General features: G+C 39.4%; 1 protein-coding gene across 1 annotated transcript in view; it reads left to right on the forward strand.

Moving 5' to 3' along the window:
• The window catches only part of TRAF5 (TNF receptor-associated factor 5), a 42,969-nt gene that overhangs the window by 29,900 nt on the left and 1,353 nt on the right, over window positions 1-11,716 (forward strand). Inside the window, exons 8-9 of the mRNA XM_006887959.1 lie at window positions 8,794-8,934; window positions 10,698-10,866. Coding sequence (XP_006888021.1) covers window positions 8,794-8,934; window positions 10,698-10,866 — 310 coding nt within the window. The remainder of the gene's footprint in view (window positions 1-8,793; window positions 8,935-10,697; window positions 10,867-11,716) is intronic.

The following is an 11,716-nucleotide window of genomic DNA, read 5'->3' on the forward strand; positions in this document are numbered from 1 at the left end:
CAGGATAGAGCAGGGTTTAGGGCTGTTGTACATAGGGTTGCTATGAGTCGCAAGCAACTCGACGGCACATAACAACAACTCTTACATGGGATATATTAGTTCACTTTTGACCTGTTATTTGTGTTAAGATGCTTATTCAGTTGTTGCTGCTTATGTTGTAAAAATTGCTATAAATAGGAAGACTATTCTAGCAATATATAATAAAGGTGTTTGAAAATACATTTTAGAAGTAGTTAGTGGGCTGGTTTGGGAATACATAAAATGCAGAACCTGTCTAGTAGTGAATTTAAGCGAAACATTATCGGCTTGGCCTGGGATACAAAAGACATAGTACTTATCCAGTAGAAAATCAAAGAGAAGTATTATCTGTTCTGTGTGGAGATAACATAAATACAGCACCCATCCAGTGGAGAGTCCCTATATGCTGCAGGCATCCAGAAAATGGAGAAGACAAATTATACATACTTAGTTTACAATATTATTGCTGGTTAAACAGATATATTGTGGTTTTACAGTATAATTAATACTAGGAAATACAATGAAAACACAAATATTGTTGTAAATACAAAGAATGTTGTAACAAATAAGATATAATTTCTCTAGTTATATATAATAGATCAGTAGGAATCAATTTTGAAGCTGATAGGTAACATTTTGGTCAATATAAGAACTGTATATCTGTAAGAACAAAATAATTTACCTTAACAGGTAAGGTCTGGGATGCACAGAGTACAGTATTATCATAGGTGTAAAATACATTATTTGCCTTATATAATAGGTTTTAGTACAGGTAGTGTGCATATCTGATAAAGCAATTGAATCGGCAGATGGTAGATGAAACACATGCCTTATAACTACAAGATAACTTGCTAGTAATCTTTGAGCACCCTGTTTGTCACATTAGTGTTCAAACTCAATTGTCTAAGAAGAGTATCTTGAAACAAATATGAGAATATACGCCATTTAGATTCTGCTTGTGAGGCAGGATGATAGAAGGTTTCTCCCTGTTCTAGGACCTGCAAACCCACTTCTCTCCACTGGCCCTTCTCTCACTCAGCCTCCATAACCTCCTGTTCTTTTCAATCCCCCATCTGGAATGGGAGCCCTAAATGCTGTTAGAGAAGTGAGATGATGATAACTCTAGCTACTTCCTACTTGAAGGAGTCATAGTTTGTGGAAAGCCGTTAGAATCCTTTGGATGGAGGCTGATTTAAGGGTATAGAAAAGATTTAGGGGCTTATATGAAATTTCATATTCAGACTATCTGAAGAGCAACAGTGTCAGTCTGAAGACTAAGGTGTGCCTGATTCAGGCCATAGTCTTTGCAATTATTTGCTATGCATCAGAAAGCTAGACAATGACTAGGGATGATAGAGGAAGATTTGATGCCTTTGAGCAGTGGTACTAGAGAAGAGTATTGAATATACCATGGACTGCTAGGAGAACAAACAGGTCCATCCTAGTAAAGGTGAAATCAGGCTGCTTCTTGGAGACAAGGATTCTGAAGCTTTGTCTGACGTACTTTGGACATATTGCAAGGTGGGACCAGTAATTGGAGAGGGACATCAGCCTTGGGAAGGTGGAGGGACAGTGCAGGAGGGGAAGACCCTTGATGAAATGGATTGATTCAGTGTCTGGGGTAATGGGAGTAGATGTGTCAGAGACAATAAGATTGGCACAGGATAGAGCAGGGTTTAGGGTTGTGTACATAGGGTCACTAGAGTCGCAGGTGACTCGATGGCACATAATAACAACAACAACATCTCTTTATATTAGCATCATTTTCCACTGAAAGTAGTGTAATATGAAAGATGTAAATTTGGAAAGTGTGTTAGAAAGACAAGTCTTAGCAGTAATAGTAGGGATATTTGCTTAAGGTTTGGTTTTTTTTTATTATTTTAAAGACTACGAAGAACAATTCATTATGACTTAAATAAAATGGTCTTATTCTTTATTCACTTACTTTCTATTCACTTATTCTTTCGGGGGCGGGAGGGAATAGATATTCTAGGAGCTCTAGTGTCCTAGTGGTATGAAGCTGTGCTACAATCCTGAAGGCACACAGTTAAAATCCACTGGTTGCTCCTTGGGAGAAAGATGGACAGTCTCCTCCCGTGAGATTAACTGACTCTGAAAACCCACTGGAGGGTCAGCTATTGGTCACGTCCAGCTCAAAGGCACACAGCAACAACAACAAACTTTAAACTATTTGTTTTCCTTTTAAAATAGTACCAGTCTTCATTATACTCTCATTCACAGATTTCTGCACATTTTATTATACCTTCTACAGTTATTTAGTCATTTCTGACGAAGATTCACATTACCCTCACCACCTAGAAATACAGAAAGTTTGTACTTTCACTTCGGGCACAATACACAGGTTTCACTCAGTTAACTACAAAGCCTTTTGGAATTTTATTAACATTCCTGGTTCTTGAAGCTTCTGGAAATTTACAGCTCTTTTTTCCCCTCTTCTTGGTGGATGATTCCAATCAGCGGGCTAATACAGTTCCCTAGACCTCATCTGGGGGACTCTGCTAGAAGCCTGGTGCTGTGGCTGGCCTCAGAGGGGGTCAACAGCACTTCCTGTTTTAGGATGGTCTGCACACTCTGCCTTCTAATGGCCTACCTTTTCTTGTTATTGATGATTTGACCTGGTTTCAGGGGAACCACATGGCAGTGGTGGTCTTCAGTGTTGGTGTTGAATCCTGGAGTTGTTGTGAGGTGGAGTTGCTGTGGTCTGCATCGTCATGACCAGCAACTGGGCCTGCTTTTCTATCTCTGTAGCCTTGTCAGTCCTATCTTAGTTATTAAAAACTTTGAAAAGCTTTTTCAACAACTGAGAGAGAGGAATCTGTGGACTTCTCGTTCTAGCTTTTTCTATGTCTTTTTAACTCTGTAACATCCTACTTTTGAAATAAATTTCCCAACTATACCTCCCTATATCAGGGAGGGGCAAAACAGTGATAGTTAGACATTTTTACAGTGTGTTAAATAATTCTTAGCTACAAATCACTATGAGTCTTACTCGACTCAGTGGCACCTAACATCAATAACAATAGCTACAGATTACAGGGTAGACAGGCTTTAGTTTTGAAAAGAAAGTTTGCTAAGAAAAACCTCTCTTTCCATGATGTTTGTTGCCGTATCTCCAATTGGCATATAAATCTTCTACAGTAATTTTATCTCTATGGATCTTTCTTGCATAGGTCATAAATCTAAGGCTATTTGAATAACTGCTTTAGCTTCTTCAAAGGTTGTAGTCTTCCTTATCACCCTATATATATTAATTTTTAGTGACTTTGTATAATTACTGTAAGATAGCATTTAGGTGTAGAATATATGCTCCCCAATAGCCACGCAGACAGATATCTTTTTGTGCTTCTTTCTTATTTCAAGGCACCTGAAATTCCAATATTTTTTTGCTTTGGAGGAGTTTCTCTATGTCCATGGTTCTCATGTATGCCTAAAAACTTGACTTGCTGAGCTGGCCCTTGAATAATTTGGTCATTGCAGCATAGCCATTTTGCTCTATAAATCTGCAAATTCTTTCTTTAAGGCTAATTTCTTCTACATGATAGCCTCTTTCCACTCACACATCCTTTTGTATATGGTTAGAATTATCCAGCTGTGTCAATTACTTGTAATTCCTTTCCCTTTTCTACTATCACTGTGTTCTAAGCTTCTGACTTGGTAGGTTGAGTAGGGGGTGACTCTGCAGAACTAACTTTTGAACACCATTCTTCACACAGCTCAGACCCCAGCACCCGTTCTTCAGCTGGCTGTGAATAAGGTAGATCCTCCATCCCGAAATGTCACAACAAACAACACACTTCAGACTTCATCAAGAAAGGCCTATTAACTCTTTAGATCCTGCTGACTATGCCAATTTTTAGCATTAAGGAGCTACTCATTTAGGTGGCCACTTAATTTAGGGTCAGATCTAAAATGTTAATAATGCGTGCGCGCACACAAAGATAAGATGGTAAGAAAATTTTTCATAGAGGCAATATAAAAGAGTACATCACTACTGAAGAAACACCAGCTGCAAGGGGACTTCATGAGAAAAACCAGGGATCTCGAGCTAGAGTACTAGAGGAAGGACAGACACTATCTAGGAGTTGAAGATGAGGTGGGGGCATGAGGCCCCAAGATGAGATGACCCCATGAGATGGGTAGGATGAGGTGGCAGCTCCCTGCCTCTGTAGAAGCCCCTTAAGTACTGCATCCAAATAAATATGGCTTTGGGGCAAAAGGCCTACATGTCTTAGCTGCAGATGCCTATGGGTCTTCTAGGATCCCAAGGTTGTGTTCTTGATGTATCATCAATTCATTCTTCTTCAGATGGATAGATAATTCTCTGGAAGAGAAGATATAGGCCCAAGGTCAGTAGTGACACATGAACTCAGATGACTGTCTCAAGTAATTATTTCCACAAAACCTTAATTAACCATTTAGAGAGTTGCAAAAGGAGATATAAGGTGGAGGTGTCTGAGTCTGACTTCTACCTGCTTCATAAAGGAGAACATTCTCCATCAATAATATCCCCAGCACCATACACATAGCTATATAGTCAATCATGCCATCCACCACACTGCTACACCTTTTTTCTACCAATAATTGGGTCCAACCACTGGGCCAATTGACAGCATCAGGATGGATGGTGAAGAGATTGAGATTGTACACAGCTTTAGTTTGCTTGGCTCCATAGTCAACAGTCTTGGCACCAGCAGCCAGGAAATTAAAAGGCGCATTGCCATGGGAAAGTCTGCTGTTAGGGACCTCTCCAAAGTGCTGAAGAGCAGTGGTGTCTCTCTGGAGACTAAGGTGCGTCTGATACAGGCCATGGTCTTTGCAATCACCTGTTATGCATCAGAGAGTTGGACAATGACCAAGGAGGATAGAAGGAGAACTGATGCCTTTGAGCTGTGGTGCTGGAGAAGAGTATTGAGAATACCATGGACTGCTAGGAAAACAAATAGATTTGTCCTGGAGAGGGTTAAACCGGGTGGCTCCTTGGAGGCAAGGATTCTGAGGCTCCGTCTAACATACTATAGACATGTGAGGAGAGACCGGTCCTTGGAGAAGGACATCATGCTTGGGAGGGTGGAGGGACGGCGCAGGAGAGGAAGGCCCTCTATGAGGTGGATTGATTCAGTGACTGGGATAATTGGGATGGGAGTGTCAGAGACAGTGCGATTGGCACAGGACAGAGCGGAGTTTAGGGCTGTTGTACATAGGGTCGCTATGAGTCACAGGCAACTCAACGGCACATAACAACAACAACAACAATTGGGTCCATACTAAAAAAGCACAGTTCCTCAATTAGTGACAGTCTGGGTTCATTTCAGCAGTATAAATGCAAGAAGTCTCTGGTTTCCTCAATCACCCAGCAAATTTTATCTCAGATCAGTAATAAGCTTTTCCTTCAATCATCTGGCAAGAAAAACTTTTAACTGTAGCATAAATGCAAAGTTCTTCTGGTTATACCTTCTCACAGTCTCTTCACAGCAGTGCCACAGTCTCTTCACAGCATTGTTAAAGTCTCTTTATAGCAATACCACAGTCTCCACTCTCTATACACCACTACAACCATGGTACCTCACAGTGTGGAAATCTTTCTCTCTTGTATTAGTCTTGTAGCTGTTAATTATTTGCAAGGTCATGTATCCATAGTTAAAGTAACTAGAGACCATGCTCCCCAATGGGGGCTAACTCAGTGACTTGAAAAGCCAAATTTTTTTAAAACTTTGTTTTTTATTATTTTTTTGTGTGTACCGTCAAATCGGATCTGACTGGTACAGGAGGATATTGTCTCTCCTTCTCCAGTAGAGCATCTGGTGGATTTGAACCATGTACCTCTGCAGTACAACTTCTTGCCACTAGGCCACCAGAGCTCACTGAAAAGCTAATTTTTAAGGCTTCTGACACCCCAAGAATTAATAGAGGAAAATGCTTGGTCAGATAATTAGTTTTTCTTTGTTTTTTTAGGTGAAAGTTTACAAAGAGATTTATTTTCATTTATTCAGGCATACTACTTTCCTCCCTCCCTCAATTCCCTTTGTAATGCTTATGATAATTAGTTTTTAAAAGGAAAATAACTAGCAACAATATGGAGGGTCAGTGAGAAGGAAAGGAGAGAATAGAGACAGACAGGCCAGGTGAAGGATGTCATCATAAAAGGCAGTGTAGTGGTGGTTATTGTTATTGTTAGGTGTCATCAAGTTGAGAACAATTCATAACATTCTATGAACAACAGACCTGAACCTTGTCCTATCATATGCCATCCTCCACTTTCTGACACACTTCAGCCCATTGCTGCAGCCACTGTCTTCCCTCTTTTGTTGACCTTTCCAATCATTATGTTCCTTTCCAAGGAATAGCCTTTCCTAGCAACATGCCCAAAGTATGTTAGATGAAGCTTCACTTATGGAAGCAGCAGAAAGCACTCCTTGACTCCTTAGAAACCATATGGGCAAGAGCTCTGCTCTGTGTTATGGAGTTGCTATGAGTTGGAATCAGCTTGACAGCAGTGATTTTGTTTTGTCTTGTCTTATTTTTTAATGACAGAGTGCCACGGAACTTGGGTGATAGGAAATGTTTCTTAGAGGATGAGCCCTTCCTTGAGTGGAACCTTAAAGAGTGGTAGTTTCTAGATGAAGAGGGGGATATGTCTGAATGAGCAGAGTTTGAAGAGAGAAGTTGTTTGATCCTGCTGGGTAGGTGCAAATGGGATGCAAAAGGATATGGGACTAAAAGACTAGGCAAACAGATCACCTAGTGCCCTCCATGGCCTGCAGAATAAGAAAGCCACCAGGGATGTTCAAGGAGGGAAGAGGTCAGACTAGAGTTGTTACTTAGTAGGAGTCTGAACATAATGTATGATATGACTTGAAGGAAAACAAGACTAAATGCAGAAGAGTATGCCTGTATTCATTCATTCAGCAACTATTTATCTAGCACTTGCTTTTGTCAGGTACCAGTCCAGTTCCTGGGGAGACAAGAGGTAACAGTGAGGTCCATGCCAGTTCCAGCTCCCATGGGCTTTACCATTGTTGTATGGGGGTGGGGTGGGAGGTGTCAGAGACAAATGAGGAAACAAACTGTCCTGACAATCCCAGGTGAAAAATGATAAAGCTTGAAACTCCAGTAGTGGAATGAGATGAAGTAAATGGGTTTAAGAGGTTTTGTTTGTTTTTTAATGTGTGTTAGGAGTTAAGTTGGCAAATGTCACTGGTTGAATGGATGTGAAGATGAAAGAGAAGAAATCTGAGCTCATTCTGAGGTTTCTGGTTGTTTCTCTAAATAGAATACAAATTCTAAGTGGCATATTTTGCCTGCAAGCTGTGTGGTGAGGAGAGTAAATGCTCTACCTTAATGTCCTCATGGGACTAAGAGTCATACCTACCTTCTAGGGGGTTTTTGAGGATTAAAAGAACTAGTAAATGTGAAGGTAGGTAGACATTCAGCAAATGTTAGCTATTATTAGCAGTACCAACTCTGCATATAGTAGTTAGTGTGGTATCAGTGCTTGGCTAAGTCTGCAAATTAGAGACTCCTGTAAATTTGTTTGATGTGGGAAGATGGCGTCTGGTGTCTTGATGAGGGTCACATATGGAACGTTTGGTTGATTTTTGGCTTTATTTCGTCTACAAGTGGGTGTTAGCTGACTGGACTTGCCAGGTGGACTAGGGGGTCTCTGGTTTTATAGTTAACCAGTATTTGGGCATGCCTGTATTTAAAAATGCATTAGGGCCCTCAGACCTGCAGCTGCATTGCCAAATGTTAATTGATTTGGGGATGAACATTCTTTTAAGTGGTACAGCAGTGGTCTGTCTATTTGCTGTACTGAAGTAACTTGGAGTTGCTGTGATGCTGTACAACTGTGCCATAGGTGTGTCAAACACAATACTGGTTACCCATAGTGGTCAGTGTGTAGTGGAGCTACCATATTGATTCAGGTTTGGAAGCAGGAGTGGCATCCACTTTCTAAACCATATGCCTCTGTAAACTCTATGAACATAGAAAAACAGTGAAAGTTATAGAACAGGGTTCAGGTCTTTTATTCATAGGGTCACTATGAGTTGTACTCCACTTGACAGCACTTAATAACAACAATAACACTCTATGGTTACTCCATAAATGCACACAAAATGAAGAGAAACCATTCATGACACTCAGGCTAGCCAGGAGCTATCACCATCACTGAATAAACTATTAGCACAGTTAGAGATGGAAAAGTCTGATGAGAAATTCTGTGGATCTACTTTTTTGGAACCCTTGGCAAACATTTTCCTAGAATAATGGTAAGGAATTGGGCTACCAACCCAAAGTTAAACAGTTCTAATCCACCAACTGCCCTGCAATATTCTCCCATGTGGTTAAGAGCCTCTGAAAATCTGCAGAAGAGTCGACTATGAGTTGATTCAGACTCAACAGCACTTAACAACAACAACCTGAGTATTTATAGGTATAATATTTGTATAAAAGCCTTCTTGCCTGAAAATATTTTCTAAGAACTATATTTTCGTTGGAACCCTGGTGATGCAGTGAATGGTTAAACAATTGTTAACGAAAAGGTCAGCTGTAGATACCCACCAGCCACACTGTGGGAAAAGAGATAGTAGTTTGCTCATAAAGATGATAGACTATGTAGTTCACCTCATCCTATCAGTTCACTTTGAGTTGGAATCTACCAGGTGACATGGGGTTGGATAGAATATTTACATTATTTTCACTTATATGCATGCATATAAATGACCTTATTTTTCTTCATTCTTATTCTATTATTAGATTTCTGATTTATATAAGAGCCTAGAATGGAAAGAAAGTAAGATCCAGCAGCTCACAGAAACTGTAAAGACATTTGAAAAGGAATTCAGGCAGTTTTCGCAGTTGTTTGGCAAAAATGGAAACTTGCTCTCAAACATCCAGGTGAGAAAGAACCTTTCCAATTACAGCCAAGATTTGGCTTTCAATTTGTAATAAGGCTTTTAGATTTCTATATGAAAATTATTTCAAGTATACAAAATAAGAATAGTTCAGAGAATACCCAATACCCTCCACCCAGATGCACCTATAGTCAACCTCAAGATAAATACAAAAACCCAAAAGTCAACAGCTATTGATCAAGTGGGTTCTGACTCACAGTGACCCTCCATGATGTTTCCAAGGGTGTAAACTGTAAGTCTTTATGGGAAGAGACTGCTGTCTTCTTCCTACAGAGTGGCTGGTGAATTAAAACTGCTAACCTTTCAGTTAGCCCAGTACCTTATGCACTATACCACCAGAGCTCTCTCTGTATATCAATGTGTGTGTGTGTGTGTGTGTGTGTGTGTGTGTGTGTTCTTTCTGAACACTTGACAATAAGCTGCATATGTCATATCCCTTTACCTTAAAGTACATTTATATAATCTACAACAATGAGGAATTTAATTAATATAGGTCAATTATTAGTCACAGATTTCAGAAATTTGAAAGCATCTGTAGTTCTGCATTTTGTACTCAATAGAGTGAAACTGTTCTTTCACTTCAATTATAAAAGGCTTTAAGTATGACTAAAATACAGCAAAAAAATATGTTTTGGGGTCATGAGTGTTAAAATCTCACCAATGAATTTCTAATGAAAAATACTTTTAATGATGCTTATAAAAATTTATGGTGGAAAAAAAATTTCAAGACATGTGGTGTGGGTGTTATGTTTGAAACTTGAATTATCCCAGAAAAATATAAACTACATCATTTCTATATTTTATCAAAATGTTAACACACATGTACATGTGAAGTGCACAGCTGGTAACTGAAATACTGGTTGTTTGAACCCACCCCAGGAGCTCTGAAGGAGGAGGAAAACAGTTGACAGTCTGCTCTGATACAGATCACAGGCTAGGAAACCCTATGAGCTGGTGCTAGTCTGTCACTTGGGGTAAATATAAGTCACAGTAAACTTGACAGCACATAACAGCAACACACAAACACAGATATGTGAGTTTAACATATATATTTAGTTGCATTTAACATATATATCACAATATTAATTGTATTTAGTGTGCTTATATGGTAAAATCTCAATACCGACCCTATTCTAACACAAATACCAGTTTGTTAAGGCACTTCATTGCACGGATGAAGGATAAGTACACTGACATCTCTTTCATCTAAACAGAGCAAGCCAAAATTCAAGCCTTACTGCAGTGTACTTCCAACTAGTCGTGCTCAAGCCAGAACAGGTGGACCTGTTTCCAGCTCATTCTCTTGCCTTCTAGCAGAGTGAGAAAGGGAATATGGACAGGAATGTTTAAGAAAGGAAGGGAGTGATGAGGCAACGGAAGAGGCAATTGGAGACTAGAGAAAAAGTGTTGGGAAAGAGAACCGAGTGGAGAGACAAAGAGGCAGATGGAAAGTTAAAAATTTTGGAATGAGAGCTGGAATGGGAGGGAAAAATAATAGATGGCTCAAATTTTAGTAGTTTTAACTGATTTTTTTCTCTCTTCTGGGTGGTGAAATAAAGTTAAAATAAATAAAATAAAAAATTGAAAAAATAAAATTATTTAATGAGTTTCTGTGTATCGTTAAAATGTGAAATAGTTGAGCTGGAAAAATGTAACTATCATGATGTACTATAAGATATTAAGTCTTTTTATTTTCTTTTTCCTTTCCTTTCCTCTTCAACCTTATGGTCTATTTCGTCCTGAAAGGCTCTTGCAAGTCATATTGACAAATCTGCTTGGCTTGAGGCTCAAGTGTGCCAGTTATTACAAACAGCTAACCAGCAACAAAATAAACTCGACTTGAGGTCTTTGGTGGAAGCGATTGATATGATTAAACAGAAAATCACCGTGCTAGAAACCAATGATCAAAGATTAGGTACGTGTCATGTTTTACTTCTCTGTTGGTGGCCTGCTTGACTGTGTGTCTTTGTGAAGCAAGCAGACATCTGGGGAAATGGTGAGCCACAGCTGTCCAGAATAAACAGTGGTAGATTTTGAAGAGATTAGCATCAGGCATTCTGGCTACTGGAGCAAGAATGCATGAGGCCTGTGGAAGGGGGTGGAAGCAGGCAAACTTTAGAAATGGGCCAGGAAATTCCAAGGACAGGGCGTGGTGGTTTTTAAGAATGTGAAATCATGAAAATATTGAGGGAGATATGTGCTTACACTTTTTTTTTTAAGTATAGTAAAATAGGCAATGATTTAACTCCTGAAAAAGCACTTGAATAGTACCAGGGATAACAAGGAAAGGAAAGTTGTCTAAAAATAAGTAGTTAAGTAAAGGGAGTAAAAAGATATAGAAAAATTGAATCACAGTATACAATTTTATAAAACCTAAAAACTCAATGCTGTTGAGTCAGAACTCACTTATCACTCATAGTTGACCCTTCAGAGAGTTTTCAGACACTGTAAATCACATGGAAGGAGATTGCCTGTCTTTTTCCTGAAGAACAGCTGTTGCATTTGAACCTTGTACCTTTCGGTTGACAGCGCAACTCTACCTGCTAAGCCAACATACTTCCCTAATATATATATAAGATTGTTGTTGTATACTGTCCAGTCAAACCAATACATAGCTGACCCTCTACTCTAGTGGGTTTTCAAAGTCAGTTAATAGCAAAGGAGGAGATTGCCTATCTTTCTATCAAGGTGGAGCTGGCTGATTCAAACCATGTGCCTTTAGGATTTCAGTGCAGCTGGTGGATTTGGACTTCGGGAGTGCAGTG

The sequence above is a fragment of the Elephantulus edwardii genome, unplaced genomic scaffold, assembly GCF_000299155.1.
Source record: "Elephantulus edwardii isolate Elephantulus edwardi_28Jun2011 unplaced genomic scaffold, EleEdw1.0 scaffold00063, whole genome shotgun sequence".
NCBI classification, from domain to species: domain Eukaryota; kingdom Metazoa; phylum Chordata; class Mammalia; order Macroscelidea; family Macroscelididae; genus Elephantulus; species Elephantulus edwardii.